Here is a 19,850-nt window from a genome sequence, read left to right as displayed (position 1 = left end):
TGCCGTGACGAGCCTGATAGCCGCCATATTCACTTGCCACTGTTAGATAACCTTTTTACTCCCAGCAGATGAATTATATTAAATCCTGACCGATGAGTGTGTACTAACAACATCAGCCGTGCAGTCCCAGCATGAAATCCGCCGACAAGGCTGCGCAGAGTCTACCACCCCGCCAACGCGGCTGTGGCGTTCCTCCAGCAACAAAACCTCCGCAAACAACTCTCCGAATTCACCGACCGCCACAGCCTCACCTCCGCCTTGCAGCATTTCAACATCAAATAAAAGACATTCCCACGGTTGCAAACTCGGCACGTTCCATGGAAACTCCCCATCAGCCTCCTTGACACCACTTTATCCGGTGGGCAAAACATGCCGCGAATCGACCACTACTCCCACCACGACGACCCGGCGCTCTACTTCCAACGCCTGCAATCCTACTCGTCGTCCAAACCGAGTTTCTCTCGCCCCAGCTCGTTGGCGCCATGGTCTCACTCTGGCGTGAGCAAGGCTTCCGAGAGTGATGTCGAGTCTGCGAGTTCTCGCGGCCGGACGGAGTCGGCGGTTAGTGTGGAGAGTGCTTCGTACCTCGACTCTGAAGCCGATTCCGTGTATGCGGAGAAGGCTGCGTGGAGGGCACAGTCAGAGGGGTCGCGACGTCGTCACACGTTTGGAGATTCAGAGAAGGAGGGCTGGAGTCGGAGACGGAAAGTTGTCATTTGCTCCATTGCTGCCCTCGTCCTCATCTTGATCATCGTCATCCCCGTTGTCGTCCACGAGCAACAAACCGCCTTTCACTACACCCCCTCCTCCGCGCAAGTGACCAACGCAACCGCTTTCACAACCGGCGGCGCAACTCACAACAGCGCAAACGACATGCAAGACGGCATCGGCGCCGGCCAAGACAAATACACCTACTACAGCGGGCCCGCCTCCTCCTTCCCCCCGGCCACAACCTGGATCTCCTTCGAAAACATGTGGACTTCCAATCTCCCGAGCATGCAAACATCGTGCTCCGCCCTGCACGCAGGGCAAGACAACACCATCGCCCAGATAGCAGACATCTACACCGCGATTCAGAGCCGCGCGAACGCCTCGCTCGTCGACCACCGCTTCATCCTCGCCATCGTGCTGCAAGAATCCCACGGCTGCGTGCACGTGCCCACCACGCACTCCTCCACCGGCGTCCCAAATCCAGGCCTCATGCAGTCGCACGCGGGCTCGTCTTTCTCCCCTGCCCACCAGGCGGAGTCCATCCTAGCGATGGTGCAGGACGGCACGCAGGGGACGCCGAGCGGCGCGGGCCTCGTGCAGAATTTGAATCTGTACGGCGATCCGTACGTGGCGGCGCGCGGGTATAATAGCGGGTATATGGCTGCCAGCGGGGATTTGAGCGACGCGGCGGGCGCGACGGCGTGTTATGTTAGTGATGTTGCGAATCGGTTGACGGGGTGGGTGGATGCGCCGTCGACGTGTCCGGGGGATGAAAGCAGCTGAATGGGGGGGGGGGGGGGGGGGGGGGGGGGGGGGGGGGGGGGGGGGGGGGGGGGGTGGGGGGGGGGGGGGGGGGGGGGGGGGGGGGGGGGGGGGGGGGGGGGGGGGGGGGGGGGGGGGGGGGGGGGGGGGGGGGGGGGGGGTCGTTGGATGGAGGCTTGTTGGGAACTGTAGATAAACGTGCCTGTACACAGTGTATCTGGTCTCGCCAATGTATCAACCACCCCCACCCTGCACGAGGCCCAATTTCGGCCTCAACACGCGCCAGAAGAACCGGCGATACACCCCATCCACAGTCTCCAAATACACCGTCCTCCGCAGCGAAGCCTGCACCCCCTCCCACCCCACGACCCCCAAATTCCTCGCACACGTCGCAAGCAACTCCGCCCCTTCGAGCGTATCATACTCATTGAGCGCGAAAATGGTAAACAAAGCCCAAAACAGGGAATCGTCGTACGTGGGATCCGTGCACACGTTGCGGCCCAGCGCGACCATCTCGCGGCACATTTCGGGGAAGTCGATTTCGTCGACGCTCGGGCTGGTGGGGAGGGCGACGTGCTCGCTGTCGAGGTGTTGGGTGATGCAGTGGATGAGGGACGCGGCGGCTGCTTGCAGCAGGACGTGCATTTCCAGGTATCGGCGGTCGCCGTCGAGGTTGCGGTCTTTACCGCAGAGGGTTCTGGGGACGAGGTCGGCGGGGCGGTAGGAGAGAATGGTCGTGGCGGTTCTTTGGTTCAGAGTTTGTCTCTCTGGACCCGGGGGCATGGTGTCTATGCGGCCACAGTCGTAGATGGGGGATAGTAGACGATGGTCGAGGGCGCCGTTGTCGCCTATCCGTCGGTACCCTTCGGAGTGGTGGTATTCAATGGGCACGGACCCAGGCTCCTGGCACACGTTGACGATGATTTCGAGCATCGCGCTCTGCGACTCCTGCTGCAGCTTGTGCATGATCATCTTCATGCCCTGCATGTGCGAGTGCCACGCCTCCTTGCTGCCCTTTTCGCGCTCCCAGACGCCGAGCGAGGCGATGGCGTAGATGAGCGCGGCGTCGTACACGCTGTCCTCGCCGAGCGCGGCGATGCGCGCGTTCACGCTGCGGATCGCCATGTAGCGGTAGCCCATTGTAATCGGCTCGGCGCCGGGGCGTTGGCGATTGTGCAGGGTGCGGATGGTGGCGGCGCAGAAGGCCATGGTCCAGAAGAGAGGTTCGCTGCGGGAGACCCAGTGGGGGAGTTCACGGGAGTGGGCGAAGCGGGTGCCGTACAGGCGGTCGTGTTTGAGAGGGAGGCGGAGGTCCATGAGGGGGAAGACGGAGGTGTCGAGGAGGCCAAAGAGCGGGCCGAGGGAGCCATCATGCTCGATGTCGACGAGTGTGGTGGAGAAGGGGTCGATCCGGGTGGAGAAGACTTCTTGGGAGGCGATGGAAAGGGGAGTTGTGGATTGATGGAGGTCTGGCGGGGAGTGCTGCAGCTGAGAGCCGCTTGGCACAGTAGCGAGGGAAGAAGAGCTGGATGTTCGCCGACTCCAGTCATCCGATGTGCTGGAATCCTCGGCGGTCGCGACATAGCTCCAGTTGGGATCCGAGGGGCCGCCGCGCACAACCACCTCGTCCGCCTCGGCCTCCGCCAACTTGGCCGCGTGCACTCGCAAAGCAGCCTGCAGTCGTTCCTCAGCGGCCTGCTTCTGCCGTTCGCGTTTGGTAGGCACGTCGCGGTGTTTCCGCCGCGCAGCCAGGGTGGCCAGGCGTTGCGCCGCACATGCCTTGGACGCGTGGCGACGAATACTTCTCCGCGCGTCCACGGCGGTTCCCTTGGATCCGGCGGAGGCGGGGTCGACGAAGACGAATGAGTTGGGGATGTTGTTTGAATTTGTCGGCGAGTGCCGGGGTTGATGCGCGGTGGTGGAGGCCAGTTGGACGGGGTCTTGATGCAGGGCCCTCGGCGACTGCTTCTTGCTGTCGCCGCCGGGCTGGTAGGAGATGAAGCTGCACGCCATGTCTCCTGGTCGCTGTCTCTATCTCTCCCGTCGTGAGTCCAGTGGTCCGGGGATGAAGGGGAGGTGAGAGGTGGTCGACGATGGACAACAATGCCAGGGTTACACCAAGGCGTGCTGCGTGGTGGGTATTTGGAAAGCTGAGACGCCGATCAGGGTTGGGGGTGTTCAGGATGGATGGGGGTGCAGGCGGCGGGCGGCACCAATCCGGGGGCGCGGGCGTGGGCGACTTTCTACGCGGCACGTTCCGCGCGCCAGAACCATTGCAACGCTGCCGCGACAGCCGTGCCGATCGGGGGATGGACGAGACCAGATCACTGATCAAACGACGCAAGCGTGCACTGAGCATTGACGATCACAATGGGGGCATGCTGAGGCTGGTTGTATCAACTACGCCATCTACGATTATCAGCCTCAGTCCTCCTCCCGCCCTCCCCCACCGCCATCCTTCTTGCTCTTCGCGCCAACAATGTCATCCACCCGCAGCAACAAGCACGCACTCTCTACCGCCGTCTTGATGCTCTGCAGTTTCACCGCCTGCGGCTCCCAAATCCCAAACGTCTTCATGTCCACCACCTTGCCCGCGTCTCCATCAATCCCCCACGTAGCCCCTCCCTCTTTCCCGCCCTTGCCCTGGCTGGCATCCTCTGCGTGCTTCGCGCGCAGGTTCGTGAGTTCACGAATGGGCGAGTTGCCCGCGTTCTGAATGAGTGTCCGCGGAATCACCTCCATTGCCTCGGCGATAGCGCGGTAGGGCCATTGCTGCACTCCTTCGATCGATTTCGACTTTTGGTCCAGCCGCACCGCCACTGCCATTTCCGTCGCACCACCGCCGGGTGACAGGTAGGGGTGGAAGATGACGTTCCGCGCCACGCTCATGGCGTCCAGCAGATTGCGGTCAATCTCGTTCAAGATGTCTTTCGACGGCCCGCGGAGCAGGATGGTGCATGCCTTGGGATTCTTGCATTTGGTGAGGAAGGTGAAGTACTCGTCGCCAATCTTGCTGATCTCAAAAAGGCCGCACTGCGTGCCGACGTCGCGCTCCGTCAGCTCTTGCACGGAGTTGACAATGGTGGCGCCAGTCGCACGGGAAACGCGGTTGTTGTCCGTCTTTCGCACTCGTCGGAGTGCGGTGATGTTGGCTTTGAGCAGAAAATGCTGCGCCAGATCCGAAACCCCCTTCTCCGTAATGACCAAGTCGGGTTTGACGGCGATGATGGCATCGCACATGGCCCGCACCTGCTCCTCCTCAATCTGCAAGATCCGATTCCAGTCCTCCTCCTTACTAATCTCCACGTTCGTCGCCGACTCGCCCTTCTTGTATTCGAGCGTGCAGTCCAACAAGACAATTCGTGGGTTCTCTATCCGCCGCCGCATCTTGGGATGAGTGATGTCCTTGCTCAGCATCACTCCATCCAGCACGGTGCTGTCTTCAATCTCCCCTCCCGGCACCTTCTCCACTCGCGCGTACCGCTTGATGTCCACTTCCTGCTGCCCTCCTCCTGCATCGTGGCTGACGGTGCGCACGGCGGTGAGAGCCAGATCGCACATCAGATCGGAGTATCTCGAGGTGAATTTGGTGCCGATGGAGGTGGAGATGAGGCCGCGCATCTGCTCGTCGTCGTTGATGTTGACGGGTATGCTGACGTCTTGGATAATCTCCAGCGCATCGCTCAGCGCTCGCTTGAAGGCGGAGATGATGACGACGGGATGGATGTGTCGGTCGAGCTGCGGCAGACTGAGGGCCAGGATCTCGCCAGCGAGAATGATGACGGTTGTAGTGCCATCGCCCACCTCTTCATCTTGTGTGCGTGCCAATTCAATCATGCTCTTAGCCGCAGGATGGGCGACTTCGATCTCGCGCAGGATGGCGTGGCCGTCGTTGGTGAGGACGATGCCGCCCATGGGATCGAGCAGCATCTTCAACATGGCTTTCGGGCCTAGACATGATCGGATGATGTCGGCGACGGTCTTTGCAGCGGTAATGTTGGATAGCTGTGCTTGTCGTCCTGTCTGGCGGTCGCCATTCTGTGTGTCTGTCCTACGTTTTAGCGACGAGTCTGCAGTAAGAGGCAGGGGAAGGCCATACTCATCACCACCACCGGGGCCTGCATATTGGCGAGTCTTGCAGCGCACCTGGGCGCTGGGAGTGTTGAAGTTGTTGAAAAGTGAGTGGGCTAGGATCAAAAAACACTCGAAATCGTTATGGCGAGAAGTAGAGGGTGTAATGTGAGAGTTGTCGACACCGGCACTTCCTGTTCGTTTTCCAAAAAGTGCATCGGAAAAATGTCGCGTCCGAGCTTGACAGTCGTCGCGTGCGGCCGTTCGCTGAAGGGTGAGTTGCAAAATTGGTGGGACAACTCGACTGCCTGTATCTGGTCAAAAGTCGCGGCCTCGTAGAGCAAGTCGTGCTTCAGCATTGCTTTCAAGACATCAAGGTTGACTTTGAATGTAGAGACAGACATCACTCCGAGGATCATCTCCCTCCTATGTCTTCTCTTCAGTCTTTGTTTCCTATTCTGTTATCTGGGCAGACTCCTTTTGCAAAGAGAAACCCGTCTGAAACGAGACCAACCTGGTACGTAGGAAAGAAGACGCAGGAACAACGTCTGTAGGTGTATTCGACCAATGACTCTCCTTCGAATGGAGTCCTTGCTTGGATCCGCGTCCTTTTCGTTGTTCATCCGTCTCTCTTTTGTTTGATTCTTTGCAGCTACACACAACAAGAGCCTGCTTCATTGCGTCGATCGACTCTCCCATCGACCCCTCTATGGACCTCGCCTGCACTTGCCACGTCTTCACGGCACCTCACCACCCCTCCACAATCTGTACGTCCACCTTTCGCGCCCTCTGGCTCACTTTTCCAGTGCTTGTGGCCATTACCGCCTCATCTGGTGAAGCAGGACCCTGATTACCGCGCAAGGCGGGGGAGCTCCTCGCCGATGCAGGTACCTCTCTACCTCCCACACCACACCTCCCTCACATTGCGGGGAACCTCGAAACACAGCAGCAACATGCTCTGGAGCTCCATCCTTGCACTTCCGTTGGAGCGGGGGAGTCGGCACGTTAAAACGTCGATCGGACGCTGCTGCCACCTTTTTCCAAGACTGCCGAAGTCATTCTTCCCAAGCTCCCATTGATCGAGACCTTCCACTCCACAGCATTTCCTATCATTCCAGCCCGCCAATATGAAAGCTCTAGTCTACGATGGCGTCGGCAAGATCAAGGTCGTCGACAAAGACGTCCCCAAGATCCAAGAGCAAACCCAAGCGTTGGTGAAGATGGTGCGCACCACCATCTGCGGCACAGATCTGCACATCATCAAGGGCGACGTTCCCACCGTCGACCGAGGCCGTACTCTAGGACACGAGGGCATTGGCATTATCGAGGAGGTGGGTAACGAGGTGAAGAACTTCAAAAAGGGCGATCGCGTTCTCATCGCTTGCATTACTTCTTGTGCCACTTGCAGCTTTTGCAAGAGGAGGTGAGTGAAGTTCGAATGTGCTTTGAAGTTGCATGGTCGCTGACCATTACTCTCTTCACCCCCACAGCCTGTACGACGCCTGCAAGAAGGGCGGCTGGCGCCTCGGCCATCTACACGACGGCACCCAAGCGGAGTACATCTTGATGCCCTTCGCCGACAGCTGCTTGTACCCGGTTCCCAAAGGCGCAGACGAAAGGAGCTTGCTAGTCTACTCCGACATCCTGCCCACCGGCCTCGAAGTCGGCGTCCTGCGTGGGCACGTCAAGCCAGGAAGCACCGTCGCCATCGTCGGCGCGGGTCCCGTAGGTCTCGCGGCAGGCATCTGCGCCCAATTCTACGCCCCAAAGTCTCTGGTGTTCTTCGACAAGGATGAATACCGCCTGGAAGTTGCCAAGAAGATTGGCGCCACGGCGACCTACAAGATCAGCAATGCAAAGGAAGCTCGGGAGGCGAGCAAGGAGCATCACGGAGACATTGACGGCTTCGACGTTGTGATTGAGGCTGTTGGTGTTCCGCAGACCTGGGACATGTGCCAGGAGCTTGTCGGCATCGGATCTCACATTGCTAACGTGGGAGTGCATGGTACGGGCGTCAACCTTGCCATTGACAGGCTGTGGCCTCGATCGACGTGTACGTCAAGTTCTCCTCCCAAACCCAACTTACGAAACACTGACTGACACATGACTCTCCCTGTAGCCATCAGCATGGCTCTAGTCTCATCCCATACGATCCCCTTGCTCCTCGAGCTGAACAAGGCCGGGAAAATCAACACCAACGAGCTGATCACACATGGTAAGCTGTCTGTAAACCCTTTCGCTTTGCGCTCACCGTTAACATGTCATCGTCCAGACTTCAAGTTTAGCGAGATCGAAAAGGCCTACGACACCTTCGGCCGTGCGGCGGAGACGAAGGCGCTGAAGATGAATATCGAGTTCGACTAAATGTCGACGCCGTACCTCGCTGCTGGGGATGCTTCGTTGAGTTGTGATGTGGAAATTGTATATTGAAATCAGAATGAATCCGCTTGCCTTTGAACTGTTTGAATACCTCTCTCAAGGCTCAAGTCCGAAGTCGTATATAACCTCAAACAAGCACCCCCAAATACTCCCCCTTCCCTGCCGCCTTGCACACCCCCTCCTCAAGCAGCTGCGGCCACTGCACCAAAAACCGATCCACAACCCACACCAGCAACCGTCCCGACAAACTCAACCGCTTCACCCGCGCCCAACTCTCCACATAGACAGTCCGCATCTTGCCCTCCCTCTGACAACCCCCAACATCAAGGAAGCGCAAAAGGAGGGAAGCGAAGATCAGAATCGTCGCCGTCGCAGGCCCATTGCACAATATCAGATCCGGAAAGCCTCGCTCCGTCCGCGAATGCTGGAACAAAACGACGCAGCAAGCGAGCATGCAGCGCAGAGAGGACAAAGGCGCAGTGAGAATCGGCTGATGAATCTTTCGTGCTCGAGGAACGGTGGAAATGACTGCCCCTGCGGTTTCAGTTTTCGCTTTGACGGCAAGGCTCGTTTCGAAGTCTTTGGCTCGCTGCGCGGAGATACTATCGCCTGCGCCCACCACCCACGTTCGGAATTGGTAATCGCTCCAGTTTAGGCGGTGGGAGGGGGTGGTTTCGGAAGTGGCGCGGGAGAGCATGGAGAGCATTTCGGCTGTGTGGCCTCCGCTGCCGAGGACGATGAGGAGGTGGGTGCGTTCGCCGCGTTTTCGCTGTGGTGACCATTGTTTGTTGGGTTTGCTTCGTGGTTGTAGGATTGTGTAGAGTCGGTATGCGGCTAGTGATGTTATAGTGAGGGTGAGGAGGATTGCGAGGAGGAGGATGGCCATGTTGGTGAAGAGAATGGTTGGTTGTTACCGGCTTGGAGCTGTAGGGATTTCTCCGGTGTTCAGAGATTTCACTGAGGAGTGTCGCATATTCGTATGAAGGTTGTCGTTGCGCTGCTGGGAGAATCGTGGTTGTTTTCAATTACATTGCATGAAGGAGGTGAGGTTCAAAGCACGTTCATCGAGAACTTTACGTAAGCTGCACGGGATCTTTCCAGATACCAGACGTCAGGCTATGTAGTGGCTTCCCACACCCGACAGTGACTCGCATCGTCTGGCACGTAGCCTGACGGTCCATGTACAACCCGCGGCTGAGGATAGCTGTGCCTCTATCTCAGCGCTCTTCTTCCTCGATCCCGTCGACAATTCGGACTCAAAGCGGATCAAGATGGAGGCATTCGCATTCGTAGACTCCGGCGTCACATGGGGCATGCCAGTGAAGGCGGACGTGCTGGTCCAACAGCTACAAAAGTACGCTCAGATCCGGACACTCCGGCTCTGCCATCTCTTCGGTCGTGGTCCCGATGCCCATATCAGCAAACTGCCGCTCGAAGTCAGACTGCTTATCGAGAATCTGGTCACGGAATCGAAATCAGAAGCAGGTGTCGAAGCGGCGAACGCATTCTAACATTTCGAGAACAAGTGCAAGCCCGTGGACCATCTGACTCCCGAGAGGTACGCATATTTTGCGTTGGATGTGCAAGGTAGATCTAGGCTCGAGATGTGTGAGAAGTGTCTGGCGGATCTCGCGGCTAATGTGGACCTGCGCTGGACGCCGCAATTGTGCAAATGCAAGAAAAAGGTAGAGGATAGTGTGAACCATCGGCTCAAAGACAGTGCCGAGATAGTAGCAGACTGTGAAAGGATGGCACAGCGGTGGAGGGAAATTATCGACCAGGAAGGCGAGTTTGCAAAGTACGATGAGGTAAGACGATTCCAACAAGCGTGATCCTCGCTCCATAGACTGACCCCCTCCCAGCTTCTTCGCAAAGACTTTGGACTCGAGGCATACATCAGGAAAAACGAAATCGACTACAAGTGGGAGGGCCGGTCGCCATACTGGCGGCGCCTGGCAGGTGGCAGGTTCGGCTGGAGGGACACGCAGCGAACTACCATGTGCTACCTCACCGTGCCCAACTACACACAGGAACCCCCGCCATACGGTTGTCCCCAGTCATCCGAGGGATATGATTTCTGTGGGCTGCAGCCCTATTTCGTGAATCTAAAAGGCCTTCTCGATCGGCAGGAGGAGAGGGTGGAGCAATTCAAACGCGTTAGACGAGCGCTTCAGATTGAGGCGTACGCACACGACAGGGATATGAGCGACGAGGAGAGCGAATTCCCCCGGATCATCGGTCCTAATGACGGAGAACGGTCTCCATCCCCTTGTTCCGACCGTAAGTGGCATATAGTCATCTATTTGGGTATCGACCTGCTGATTCTCGAATAGCACCTGAATGGCCGCAGCTTGTCGTGCTGATTCACACCTCTGTACGCGTTGAGGACTCCGAGCAGCGCCAACATCGCTATTGGCCTCAGAATGCAATGGCGATTCAAAGAAGGCTGCGCAGAGCGGGCTTGGCTTAGTGGCGTGAGTTTATGACATCTCTCTTCGTGTTCCATACGAATCTCTAAGCTTCTATCAACGCGTACCACATCGAATATAGCAGTTGATCAGGCCTGCTGCGCTTGCCCTTGCCTTAACGCCAGCAACGCGCGCACATCCGTCACATACTGCAGGCCCTCGAGAAGAGGGATGAGATGCAGCAGGTCGTTGTCGGTGGGATCACTGATCCAGCCTTCGATAGGAATCGCATTATCTTCAACACATCCATGTCAGCTTAGGAACACCTTCTCACGCACGTGACTGTCACCAACTCACCTTCATGAAAGATATAGCTCATAGGACTATTGTCCAAAATCATCACACGACTCAAATCCGGCTCGACCTGCGCGAGGTCCTTGATGTACGCGCCATTCCGCAGCGTGCAGTGCTGGCGATAATACCTTCCGCCGAAATACCGCCTTTCGCGCTCCAGCCAGTCAATCACGGGATCGGCGTATTCCTGCACCGACGCCGTGAAGACAATCAGGTTGTACCACTTCGACACTTTGCGCAGGAATTCGTGGCACCCCGGGCGTTCGTGGACGTAGTAGAGGATTGGAACTCCGTGGCCGATGGAGACGTTGGAGGGGCCGGCGGTGCCGGGTTGCGAGGTGGGGACAGGGCCGCCGAGTCGGACTTCGACCATGTGGCCGGTGCTCATGCGGCCGCCTTTGGCGAGGGAGTGGATTAGTGTCTCGTCGAGGTCGATGATGAGCGTCTTTTTGGGGGTTTCGGTGGAGTAAGAAAGGGTGTACGAAGGTTGCCGGCGAGGTACGAGTGGTCGAGGGGGAGCAGGCGCACGAGGATAGCGAGTCAGTCGGGCGGATGCAGTGGAGGGCGACGAGGGAGACTTCAAGGCGGCGGCTACAGCTTCGACATCTTCCGCGCTGGCGCCGGCCTTTCTTTGCAGCGCTTTCGCGGCTCGGCGCTTGCGAAGGGCCTCGTCGGTCTGCGGCTTGATCTGGATGCTCTTGCGCAGCGGCGCCTCATCCTGCTGGGCTGCGGCGGCAGTTCGGGAACGGGTATGCCGCGCCGGACTGTCTTCTCGTCCGTCATGCTCACCCTCGCCGTCAGACGAACCCAACGTGCTTGACGAGTTCTGGCTGTCTACCGAGGTGGACCGCTTACTCGACCTTTTTCGGTCCAACTTTTCGCTCGAACTTGCCGCAGCACCAATGCCCACCGCCTGCGCCGCCGACTTTCTTCTCCGTCGAGACGCGAGGGATGTGAGATTGCGGAAGGGGAGGACGGGGGAGAAATGGCCTTGTTGGTCGTAGAAGCAGGCGATGATGTAGCGTCCAGGGGCGCCAATGGTGGAGAGAAGGGCTTGGACGCCGCGGAATATGGCATGAGCAATGCGATAGGGTAGGTCCCACACATGACTGCCCGGGCGTGGTTTGAATCCGGAATGATCCTCGTGGGATCGCAGCGGGGTCTTTTCGTCCGCATCTTCCACCTTGATCTTAGTCTCGCTGTAGTCTTCCTGCGTCACCCCGTCTTCCTCTACCGTATCGGACGGGTGGGCCGTCTGATCATCACCAGAAGATTGACCTTCTCGCCCCGAGTCATCTTCCAGCCCGACCTCCGCTGCACTGCCGGTCCGGGATCGGGGAGGAGTAGCGGTGGGCGGAGCAGCGGTGAATCTGCTAACAATATTGAGGCTGTTCATTACGCTCAGCACTTCGCCAACATGTCGGGCAATGCGCGGGTCGGAGAGCGGGCGAGGACGGCGGGAGTGGTCAAAGTGTTTCGGCCGAGGCGAGATGGGGTCGGGGAGGGGGAAGAGGCCTGGGGTAGTCGCCCTTCCACGTCCAGGCCAATGGGACTGCGCGGAAGCGGGAGAGACGGTCGGACACGGTCGAGGAGGACGCACACGAGGCTCGGAGGGGAGGAAGAAGGGCGGGCGACGTGGAGGGATGTTTTGACGACAGGTCTCATGAGGTGGCTGACGGCGGGGCCCCGAAGCTACGCCTCGAGCTAACGTTACCTAAACTTAACTAGACCCGCCCCACTCCGCACCGCACGGCTATCAAACTTTCCTCCATTTTCATGAATCCATCCCTGCTTTCATGCTTCATTCACTCGCCCACACTTCGCCATTCCAGTCGCGAAAAGAAGGAGACAGCACGCGGATACTGTTCAGGCCACTCGAATTCCATCCTCTCCAAGCCATTCGCATCTCGTCCGCGTCGACCGCGCCTACTGGACCCTAGAGCGTGACTCAGGCTGCAAAAGGTCCATCCCTTGACGGTGCATCATCCATTGAAACCAAATTCAAAGCACCATCCGGTTGTGAGCCAACCAGGTGACCATCATGCCGGCGGCAATCGTGGGCGAGACGCCCTCCCTCTCCACCTTCCTCAAATCCCTCAAATCCACCGATGTAGAGAGCAGCATCGACCTCTTCATCTCCCTGCTCAAACGACGACAAATCAAAAACTCCCGACCATGCGCCCTCGCCACCGCCCAACTGCTCCTGCGAGTGGTGGCAGCAACGCGCATTCGCGATGTCCAGCAGCTCATCGACCGCATTTCCGAGGTGGGGCGGCGATTGGTGGCGGCGCAACCACGTGAAATGGCTGTGGGCAACATCGTCCGCCGGATCCTCGGCGTCGTCCGAGAAGTAGCAGAGGAGGATGAACGTGATGGCAGTCTGGGCAGTGGCCGCGTTAGTGGTGCCGCCAGTCCTGATCCCAGCGAAGCCAGACGCCCATTTCTCACAAAGACCTTCTCGGGCATGTCTCCGCTCGGGCAGAGTGTCACCGTGCCTCACGACTTCCACCCACGAGTCAAAACACCGATGATAGAATATACATCACCGCCAGGATTCGATGCAAGCGCCGAGCGAGAAGTGAAGAGGCCGGTATTGCCGAGCTCTGCTTCTTATGCTGGTCTTCCGCCCGTCTCTTCTCTGCTGAGTCTGCTCGAAGACCCCCTGGCGCGCTCTCCCATCCCCACACCCCCACCGGGCTCATCACCCCGCATCCAGCCCATGGGCAAGATAACGGAAAGCAAGGAAAAGATCGACGTCAAGGCCGAAGTCATCGATGGCATCAAAGAACTTCTCGACGAACTGGAAGTCGTCGACAACCAGATTGCGGAGAATGCGCTCGATCACATCCACAGCAACGAAATCATCCTCACCCATACCTCCTCCCAGACGGTCCAGAAATTCCTCATGACCGCCGCTCGCAAGCGCAAATTCACAGTCGTGCATGCCGAGGCCTACCCCAACAACCACGATGAAACCCACGCCACCATTGTCAACGGGGGAAAGAAGGGCACTGGTGATGAGGAAGAAGTAGATGAGCGATGGAAACCATTAACCAGCATGGGCATCACCGTCATCCTCATTCCCGACACCGCCGTCTTCGCCTTGATGTCGCGCATCAACAAAGTCATCCTAGCCCCTCACTCTGTCCTGGCGAACGGCAGTCTGCTCGCAGCTGCCGGCGCATCTACCATAGCCCTGGCGGCCAAGTCGCATAGAGTACCGGTGGTGGTGCTTTCCGGTGTCTACAAGCTCAGCCCCATCTACCCCTTCGACACGCACGAGCTAATCGAATACGGCGATCCGGGCAAGGTGGTGTCGTACGAAGAAGGCGAATTCATGGACAAGGTGGACGTCATCAACCCGCTGTACGACTGGGTGGATGCGGACTGCGTGGATCTGTACATCACCAATCTCGGGGGCTGTGCGCCTAGCTTTCTCTACAGGATCGTGGCGGATCATTATCGCACCGAAGACATCGATCTGGGAGGGAAGGGTAGTTCATGAGAGGCGTGCTCGCTACAATCACCGCTTCACATCCGCCCCGCCTTCAACGCTCACGCCGGGGAAACGACCGCTGCGAAACTCCTCCGCCATCTCGCCGAGTGGCATCCATTCCACTCCTTCGTGGGAGTTGATATGCTCGATCAATCTAGGAAGTGGATCAGCATTCGCGGGAACGCGATCTCACAACATCAACACCTACCTCTCGTGCATCAAGATGACCTGCGGCTTCCCGCTGACTTGCGGATGAATGCTCATCGGGAAGATGAAGGTATCGTACTCCCTGTACGCAAAGTCGAACTGCTCTCTCCACATCCTCTCCACCACATGAGTGTCGACGTATCCATAAGGCCCCTTGGGTTGCAACGGAGGCCAATCGTCAACGTGCCAATTAGCCGGAATCTCCACCACCTTCGACGGCATCAACTTCGTCATAGGCGACATCCACTGCACGGCCTCCTTCTTCACATCCGTCTCGACCCACGTATGGCTACTATCCGGCGCCCAGTAGGGCTGCACATCATGATGCATAAACGAATGGTCATACACGATGCCCGCCTGCTCCAACTGCGGAATGAGCTCCTTGGATGTCGTCCACGCCGGTGCGGTGTAGCCCTGCGGCTTCTTGCCGCAAAACTGCGTCAGCACGTCGATGGATTTCGTGAGCACGGCTTGCTGCTCTTTCGCAGGGAGGTCGGAAATGTACTCGTGCGTGTAGCCGTGAAGGCCTAGCTCGTGGCCTGCGTCGCGCACTTTGGCCAATTGCTCCGGGAAGGATTCTAGTGTGTGCGCCGGGGTGAAGAATGTGCCTGTTGTGTAGCTTGAGTTTCCATCACTCATCCCAAGTGGAAGGACGGTCTTACATTTGATGTTGTACTTTTCGTAGAGCTTCAGCAGCCTGTCAATGCCCACTGTTGCGCCGAAGATGCCGCGGGAGACGTTGGTGGGATTCTGAGGCGATCCATCCCCGGTGTTGATCCAGTTTGCTACTGCATCGACGTCGACTGGTGGGGATTGTCAGTACTGCGGATTGAAGGGAGATGTGCGGACGACACGAGACGTACTGCCGTAGCCCACGAGAACTCGTTTCTTTGGCATTTTGTAAGTAAAGGAATACCAACGGGTCTTCAAGTTTTCATCTTCTCCAGGCATGCCGTTATATCCATGCACCTCCTCACAACGTCCTCACCCCGCATCGTCATCATCTGCTTCGCCGACTTCGCTCTCGCCGCCAACAACATCACCTCAGTATCTTGACCTCACAACTCTGCTCTCATCACATCAAAGATCTAAACCATTCAGACATAATCATGGCACCTTATCTCGGCAGTCCCGACGAACAGCAGGAGAGGCCTAAACTGCGCCAAATCCACTGCTCCGGTAGTCCATACGAGGTACACCCCCGTCCCCAACCCCGACGCCATTAAACCTTCTCTTACGAAAAGTACGGATAGATCGGATTCCAACATGGCAGCGAAGCCCGACATCAAGTCTCTCGGACCATTGAATTCTACACGGGCATGTTCAAAGACACGGCGAAGATGGACTGGGCGCAGGTGCGCGAGTTGGCCATGGACGACTACGAGCCTGTCATTCGGCAGAAGTGGCCGCATTATCACGAGGAGATGAGAGGTCCGCTTGAATTCATACAAACCCACGTTCCTCCCTTGCTGATACCGTAATCAGGCGTAGCAGAAGGCGCCCGCGTTGCCCTCGCCGATATAATCGCCTGCAACGTCCGCACGGAAATCACCTTCGGCCTCTTCTCCGACGGCTGCACCGCCCTCTCCTGGCACACGGCGGCGTCGAGCTTCCTCGCGCAAAACTGGGACTGGAACGAAGCGCAGAAAGCGAACCTCGTAGCCCTGACCATCGACCAGTCCGCCGCGCGCAAGCCGACGATCAAAATGATCACGGAAGCCGGGCTGATAGGCAAGATCGGCCTCAACTTTGCGGGAGTGGGCGTGTGTCTGAACGCGATCAAGATGAAAGGTGCGGATCCCGGGCGTCTGCCTTGCCATTTGGGCTTGCGGATGGTGCTGGATTCCGAGAGTCGCGAGGCTGCTGTGCGGCAGTTGGAGGCGTTTGGTGTGGCGTCCTCATGCCACATGCTCATCGCCGATGCGTCGGGCGGGATAGGACTCGAGTGGAGTTCGGCCGACGTGCAGAAGTGCGAGATGAATGCTGCGGGCCAGGTGTTCCATTCGAACCACTACTTGCAAAAACACCCGAGTACCGGCCCGGACACGAACTGGTTGGCGGACTCTACCTTTCGTGTGGCGAGGATTGAGGAGTTGGCTGGGGGTCTGGTGCGTGGGGAGCCGAGTGCTGAGGCGCTGTTTGAGGTATTCAAGGACGAGACGAATGCGCCGGGGGCGATTTGTCGGATTCAGAAGGGGCATAGTACGTCGGCGACGCTGTTCAATATCGTGATGGATTTGAAGGCTAGACGGGCGGGCGTTACGCTTGGGCGGCCGATTGATCCGGATGATTACTTGGAGTTGGCTTTTGATTGATGGTCGTTACACATGGTCGTGATGTAGTAATGACAAGGTGCAATGACTTCAATCCTCTGGATCAACACCATCTCACCCCTCCAACCCCTCCGTCCCGCCCTCTCCCCACCAAATAACCTCGATCCAAGTCGATCAAAATGGGTATCCAAACCAGTCCAAACGCCATCAACTCAATCAATTAATAAACCCATTCCCCAACAAATGTGGCATCCACTTCTTCTTCCCCTTCTTCGCCGCCTGCATCTCCACCCACAACGCAGGATTGATGCCCTTCTTCTCCAGCCGCCGAATCTGCGCCTCGCTCAACGAACTGACATCCGCATCCGAACTCTGCCAGCGTCCCAAACCGCCGCTCTCCACAGCCACAGCACCGACCTCCTCCCCGCTCTCGGAGACGGTGTGATGGCTCTCCGAGTCCTCGAAAGCAGCGACGCGCTCACTCTGCTGATCGACGGAAACGCGCTTGACGATCTTCGGCGGCGGCGGCGCCGACTGGGTCCCCTCCACGGAAGAACTCGCGGCGGAATCGTTCCTCTTCACCACCACCCCGTTGCTTCCCACGGACGTCCCAGAGCGTAGTCCAGGTCTGCCGGACACAGCAACAGCAGCAGCGCGCTGACTATCCATCCTCCGCCGCCGTCTCGCCGAATCCACCTCCCCTCCATGCCCATCCCACGAGCCAACCGAGTGCTCGGAAGAAGTGTGATCGGTGCGCTCCGACTCGCCCGAGAAGCGCGGTTCGTCGGGGAAGACGGCGGCCGGGGCGCGGTGGGGTTCGTGGAAGGCGTCGAGGATGTGCACGTGGCGTTCGCGAGAGGGTTTGTTGGTTGCAGAGTGGGAGTGGGATTTCAGAGCTGAGGGGGGTTGGCGCGGGGTTTGGCGGGGACGGGAGAAGTTGGGTGTTGGGCCGCCGGTGGTGGAGGAGCTGGTGCTGGTGCTTAACCGGCCGTCGTCGGACATTTTTGTTGCTTTCCTGCTCCGGTCGGTGTAGGTTTCAGTGATGTGTCTGGGCAGTCGATTGTCGAGGTGGTATAATCCTCAAATGAGCACAATGCCAATGGCAGACAACTCACTCTCGCACAGAGGTACACCACCAGCGAGCAAAGCCAGCAGTTCAGCTCATCCAACTCGTATGAGAGCGAGAGTGAGGAAGCAGAGGGCGTGAGACTGGAAGTGGAGGAGGTCCCCTCACTCCTCGTATTCGCAAGGCACACACAGCTCGGGGTCAGACGCAGGGTTGCAGCAACGAACCAATCCCCAATGTTCCCACGACGATTGCGTAGTTGGCGTCCGAGCATCGAGCGCCGATCGCCGGCACCCGAGCGCGAGCCCACAAACGTCCCGGTGCGGCTGTCGTCACCCATCGCGCGGACCCCCTCCCGAACATTGGCGGGAACAGGGGTCTTGCCTTTATTATTTCTTCCGTGATCTCGTTGTCCCGGGGGTGCATGCACGCCGTGGCCTGGAGATCGCCAATCGGGTGCTTTGTGCGGTGTCTGAGCTGCAATTGCTTAACGGGGAGTGCTTCTTGGCGATCTCTGCGTCCATTGTGAAGACGCTCTCTCCATCGACATCATGGCCAGAACACCAGTGACGAAAGTAATACACAAGACATAGTCTGCATGCAATCGATCCGGCCATCTCTGACCCACCGACAATTCATTCATATGTATAGACATACACATTAGCAAGAGAGAAACCCGATCACACCCCGCTACTGCTTCCCCCTCATATCGTCAAACATCGTTAAGACTGAAAAAGTTACCGGCCGTTGTTGTTTCCCTTTCCTCCCCGCCTCTATGTCGTCAAACTGTCTCCGATTCTCAGATTGTGTCGAATGAAATCCTGCCTTCCTTGCACGCGGAAGTGCAGATTCGTTTCGAGGCCTCCCTGTGCGACTCCATAAACGCCATGCTTGATAAGATGTTGAAAATGATGCAGATCCCGTCCTGACTGCCTGCTTGGATTCGCTCCAACAGCCGCAAATGCAGACTCCATTAGCCCTCCCGAAAGCCACCATCGGGCCTCTTCTTCACCGTCTTGTTCATCCCCGACAGCTTCCCGAGTCGCTTCCACATGCCCGAATCCCGCTTCACGCCGAGAGGGTGGTTCAAGTCGCTCAGAGGCGGAGAGGTAGGCGGCGTGGTCGGGCTGTCATGCATTGGGCTGTCGCCGCTGTCATCCGTCATGCCGGGGTAAGCACTCGTCGAGTTCTCAGAAATGGCCTCCGTTAGTCTTCCTGACGACGATTGGGCGGGGTTGGAGGTGGCGTGGAATAGATTGGAGCCGATGTGAGGCTTACTCTGCCGCGCGGAAGAAGAAGTAGGGGTGGATTTGCGGTGGAGGTTGGAGGTGGGTGAGTATGAGCGGGAACCCGTCTGCTCGGCGGCTGCATAGGGCGGGGAGGAGTTGCGGGTGGAGGCGTCTCGTGCGCGATGCTGCCGGTCATCGTGGCTCTGTGACAGTCGCGTGATGCTCTCCTGCGATGCGTTGAATGGCCGTGAGCCGGTGGTGGGGCTGCCGGAATGCGGGTACACGCTGTTCAAGAAAGGCACCAGAAGCGACTCGTCCATGAGCTCGTGGATCTTGTCTACTGCGGGATCGAGCGTCTCCGGGGCGGGGGGTAGCTCGTCGGGTCGCTTTCGCAGGATGGGGTCGCGGACATTGGAGGGGATGTTGACTTCTCGCGACCCGCTGGGCCGGATGTACGCCTCGACCAGTCGCTCCCACAGCTCCTGCACGAAGTCCCGGTCTTTCGGCGACGGCACGCCCGTCGGGCCCGCGTTCGCCATCATCTTCATGTAATGCTGCTTGTATCGGTCGGCGTCCATGGTGAATTCCAATGTTTCCAAGCAGTGGTTGCTGGAGAGATAGGCCATGAAGGCGGCCAGGGTCCACGGGGCCTCGGAGGTGTTGGCGAGGATTTCGCGGAGGTTCGGCCGTCGCGGACAGCAAGGGCCATGTACGGTTGTGGAGGGATGGGCGATGGAGGCGGCATGGAGGCGCGGGGAAGCCGAGTCCTCGTCGACGGTCTCCATGGGGTCGTGCTCGTCGTCGGCGTCGGAGCCGAAGGACAGCACGGAGGGGGGGTAGGTTTTGAAGGAGGAGGATTTGGAGGCGGTGGTGGAGGTGGAGAGTGATGAGGGC

General features: G+C 58.3%; 12 protein-coding genes across 12 annotated transcripts; 5 read left to right on the top strand and 7 right to left on the bottom strand.

Annotated features, from left to right (window-relative positions):
• Positions 1–62: 62 nt before the first annotated feature.
• Positions 63–1,507, top strand: BDY17DRAFT_303605 (uncharacterized protein). The gene has a single exon (XM_033734601.1). It carries the CDS (start codon positions 370–372, stop codon positions 1,492–1,494), a length of 1,125 nt encoding a protein of 374 aa, XP_033586873.1. The 5' UTR covers positions 63–369; the 3' UTR covers positions 1,495–1,507.
• Positions 1,508–1,582: 75 nt separating this feature from the next.
• On the bottom strand, positions 1,583–3,660 carry BDY17DRAFT_303603 (uncharacterized protein). Its single transcript, XM_033734600.1, has one exon. It carries the CDS (start codon positions 3,484–3,486, stop codon positions 1,708–1,710), a length of 1,779 nt encoding a protein of 592 aa, XP_033586872.1. The 5' UTR covers positions 3,487–3,660; the 3' UTR covers positions 1,583–1,707.
• Positions 3,661–3,788: 128 nt separating this feature from the next.
• Positions 3,789–5,745, bottom strand: BDY17DRAFT_303602 (t-complex protein 1 subunit gamma). Its single transcript, XM_033734599.1, has 2 exons — positions 5,573–5,745; positions 3,789–5,519 (listed from the first exon to the last, which is right to left on the bottom strand). The coding sequence occupies exons 1-2, from the start codon at positions 5,595–5,597 to the stop codon at positions 3,898–3,900; spliced, it is 1,647 nt and encodes a 548-aa protein (XP_033586871.1). The 5' UTR covers positions 5,598–5,745; the 3' UTR covers positions 3,789–3,897.
• A 572-nt stretch (positions 5,746–6,317) lies between these two features.
• On the top strand, positions 6,318–7,979 carry BDY17DRAFT_35831 (chaperonin 10-like protein). Its single transcript, XM_033738295.1, has 4 exons — positions 6,318–6,967; positions 7,035–7,597; positions 7,664–7,759; positions 7,817–7,979. The coding sequence occupies exons 1-4, from the start codon at positions 6,672–6,674 to the stop codon at positions 7,906–7,908; spliced, it is 1,047 nt and encodes a 348-aa protein (XP_033586870.1). The 5' UTR covers positions 6,318–6,671; the 3' UTR covers positions 7,909–7,979.
• BDY17DRAFT_35834 (oligosaccharide biosynthesis protein Alg14-like protein) lies at positions 7,770–8,958 on the bottom strand. The gene has a single exon (XM_033738296.1). It carries the CDS (start codon positions 8,807–8,809, stop codon positions 8,051–8,053), a length of 759 nt encoding a protein of 252 aa, XP_033586869.1. The 5' UTR covers positions 8,810–8,958; the 3' UTR covers positions 7,770–8,050.
• A 236-nt stretch (positions 8,959–9,194) lies between these two features.
• On the top strand, positions 9,195–10,393 carry BDY17DRAFT_348853 (uncharacterized protein; the record flags this gene model as incomplete). The annotated part of the gene is made up of 4 exons (XM_033738149.1): positions 9,195–9,383; positions 9,444–9,731; positions 9,786–10,203; positions 10,257–10,393. The coding sequence occupies 4 exons, from the start codon at positions 9,195–9,197 to the stop codon at positions 10,391–10,393; spliced, it is 1,032 nt and encodes a 343-aa protein (XP_033586868.1).
• An 87-nt stretch (positions 10,394–10,480) lies between these two features.
• Positions 10,481–12,081, bottom strand: BDY17DRAFT_327260 (HAD-like domain-containing protein; the record flags this gene model as incomplete). Its single annotated transcript, XM_033737648.1, has 2 exons — positions 10,481–10,626; positions 10,689–12,081. 2 exons carry the CDS (start codon positions 12,079–12,081, stop codon positions 10,481–10,483), a joined length of 1,539 nt encoding a protein of 512 aa, XP_033586867.1.
• A 645-nt stretch (positions 12,082–12,726) lies between these two features.
• Positions 12,727–14,190, top strand: BDY17DRAFT_256043 (uncharacterized protein; the record flags this gene model as incomplete). Its single annotated transcript, XM_033731576.1, has 1 exon — positions 12,727–14,190. One exon carries the CDS (start codon positions 12,727–12,729, stop codon positions 14,188–14,190), a length of 1,464 nt encoding a protein of 487 aa, XP_033586866.1.
• Positions 14,191–14,208: 18 nt separating this feature from the next.
• Positions 14,209–15,285, bottom strand: BDY17DRAFT_318753 (glucose 1-dehydrogenase; the record flags this gene model as incomplete). Its single annotated transcript, XM_033736221.1, has 4 exons — positions 14,209–14,335; positions 14,390–14,996; positions 15,051–15,191; positions 15,252–15,285. The coding sequence occupies 4 exons, from the start codon at positions 15,283–15,285 to the stop codon at positions 14,209–14,211; spliced, it is 909 nt and encodes a 302-aa protein (XP_033586865.1).
• Positions 15,286–15,362: 77 nt separating this feature from the next.
• Positions 15,363–16,771, top strand: BDY17DRAFT_348849 (acyl-coenzyme A:6-aminopenicillanic acid acyl-transferase-domain-containing protein). The gene is made up of 3 exons (XM_033738148.1): positions 15,363–15,581; positions 15,642–15,819; positions 15,874–16,771. Exons 1-3 carry the CDS (start codon positions 15,498–15,500, stop codon positions 16,701–16,703), a joined length of 1,092 nt encoding a protein of 363 aa, XP_033586864.1. The 5' UTR covers positions 15,363–15,497; the 3' UTR covers positions 16,704–16,771.
• Positions 16,772–18,140, bottom strand: BDY17DRAFT_303590 (uncharacterized protein). Its single transcript, XM_033734598.1, has one exon. The coding sequence runs from the start codon at positions 17,661–17,663 to the stop codon at positions 16,878–16,880; it is 786 nt and encodes a 261-aa protein (XP_033586863.1). The 5' UTR covers positions 17,664–18,140; the 3' UTR covers positions 16,772–16,877.
• A 659-nt stretch (positions 18,141–18,799) lies between these two features.
• Positions 18,800–19,648, bottom strand: BDY17DRAFT_234301 (RGS domain-containing protein; the record flags this gene model as incomplete). The annotated part of the gene is made up of 2 exons (XM_033730267.1): positions 18,800–18,942; positions 19,006–19,648. Coding segments are annotated over 2 exons (786 nt in total), but the record flags the coding sequence as incomplete, so codon positions are not given.
• Positions 19,649–19,850: the final 202 nt, after the last annotated feature.

Source organism: Neohortaea acidophila, assembly GCF_010093505.1.
Source record: "Neohortaea acidophila strain CBS 113389 unplaced genomic scaffold BDY17scaffold_10, whole genome shotgun sequence".
NCBI classification, from domain to species: Eukaryota; Fungi; Ascomycota; class Dothideomycetes; order Mycosphaerellales; family Teratosphaeriaceae; genus Neohortaea; species Neohortaea acidophila.
Note: the sequence above shows the minus strand (reverse complement) of the source record. Positions and strands in the feature narration are given on the sequence as shown.

What these genes read in the sequence shown, in the direction of transcription:
- BDY17DRAFT_303605 (XM_033734601.1), top strand. Translation starts at nt 370, where the DNA reads ATGCCGCGAATCGACCACTACTCCCACCACGACGACCCGGCGCTCTAC.
- BDY17DRAFT_303603 (XM_033734600.1), bottom strand. Translation starts at nt 3,486, where the DNA reads ATGGCGTGCAGCTTCATCTCCTACCAGCCCGGCGGCGACAGCAAGAAG.
- BDY17DRAFT_303602 (XM_033734599.1), bottom strand. Translation starts at nt 5,597, where the DNA reads ATGCAGGCCCCGGTGGTGGTGATGA. An exon ending in GGCCCCGGTGGTGGTGATGA is followed by an intron (nt 5,520 to 5,572) that starts GTATGGCCTTCC and finishes AACGTAGGACAG; the next exon opens with ACACACAGAATGGCGACCGC.
- BDY17DRAFT_35831 (XM_033738295.1), top strand. Translation starts at nt 6,672, where the DNA reads ATGAAAGCTCTAGTCTACGATGGCGTCGGCAAGATCAAGGTCGTCGAC. An exon ending in GCTGTGGCCTCGATCGACGT is followed by an intron (nt 7,598 to 7,663) that starts GTACGTCAAGTT and finishes CTCTCCCTGTAG; the next exon opens with CCATCAGCATGGCTCTAGTC. An exon ending in CAACGAGCTGATCACACATG is followed by an intron (nt 7,760 to 7,816) that starts GTAAGCTGTCTG and finishes GTCATCGTCCAG; the next exon opens with ACTTCAAGTTTAGCGAGATC.
- BDY17DRAFT_35834 (XM_033738296.1), bottom strand. Translation starts at nt 8,809, where the DNA reads ATGGCCATCCTCCTCCTCGCAATCCTCCTCACCCTCACTATAACATCA.
- BDY17DRAFT_348849 (XM_033738148.1), top strand. Translation starts at nt 15,498, where the DNA reads ATGGCACCTTATCTCGGCAGTCCCGACGAACAGCAGGAGAGGCCTAAA. An exon ending in GCTCCGGTAGTCCATACGAG is followed by an intron (nt 15,582 to 15,641) that starts GTACACCCCCGT and finishes AAGTACGGATAG; the next exon opens with ATCGGATTCCAACATGGCAG. An exon ending in TTATCACGAGGAGATGAGAG is followed by an intron (nt 15,820 to 15,873) that starts GTCCGCTTGAAT and finishes TACCGTAATCAG; the next exon opens with GCGTAGCAGAAGGCGCCCGC.
- BDY17DRAFT_303590 (XM_033734598.1), bottom strand. Translation starts at nt 17,663, where the DNA reads ATGTCCGACGACGGCCGGTTAAGCACCAGCACCAGCTCCTCCACCACC.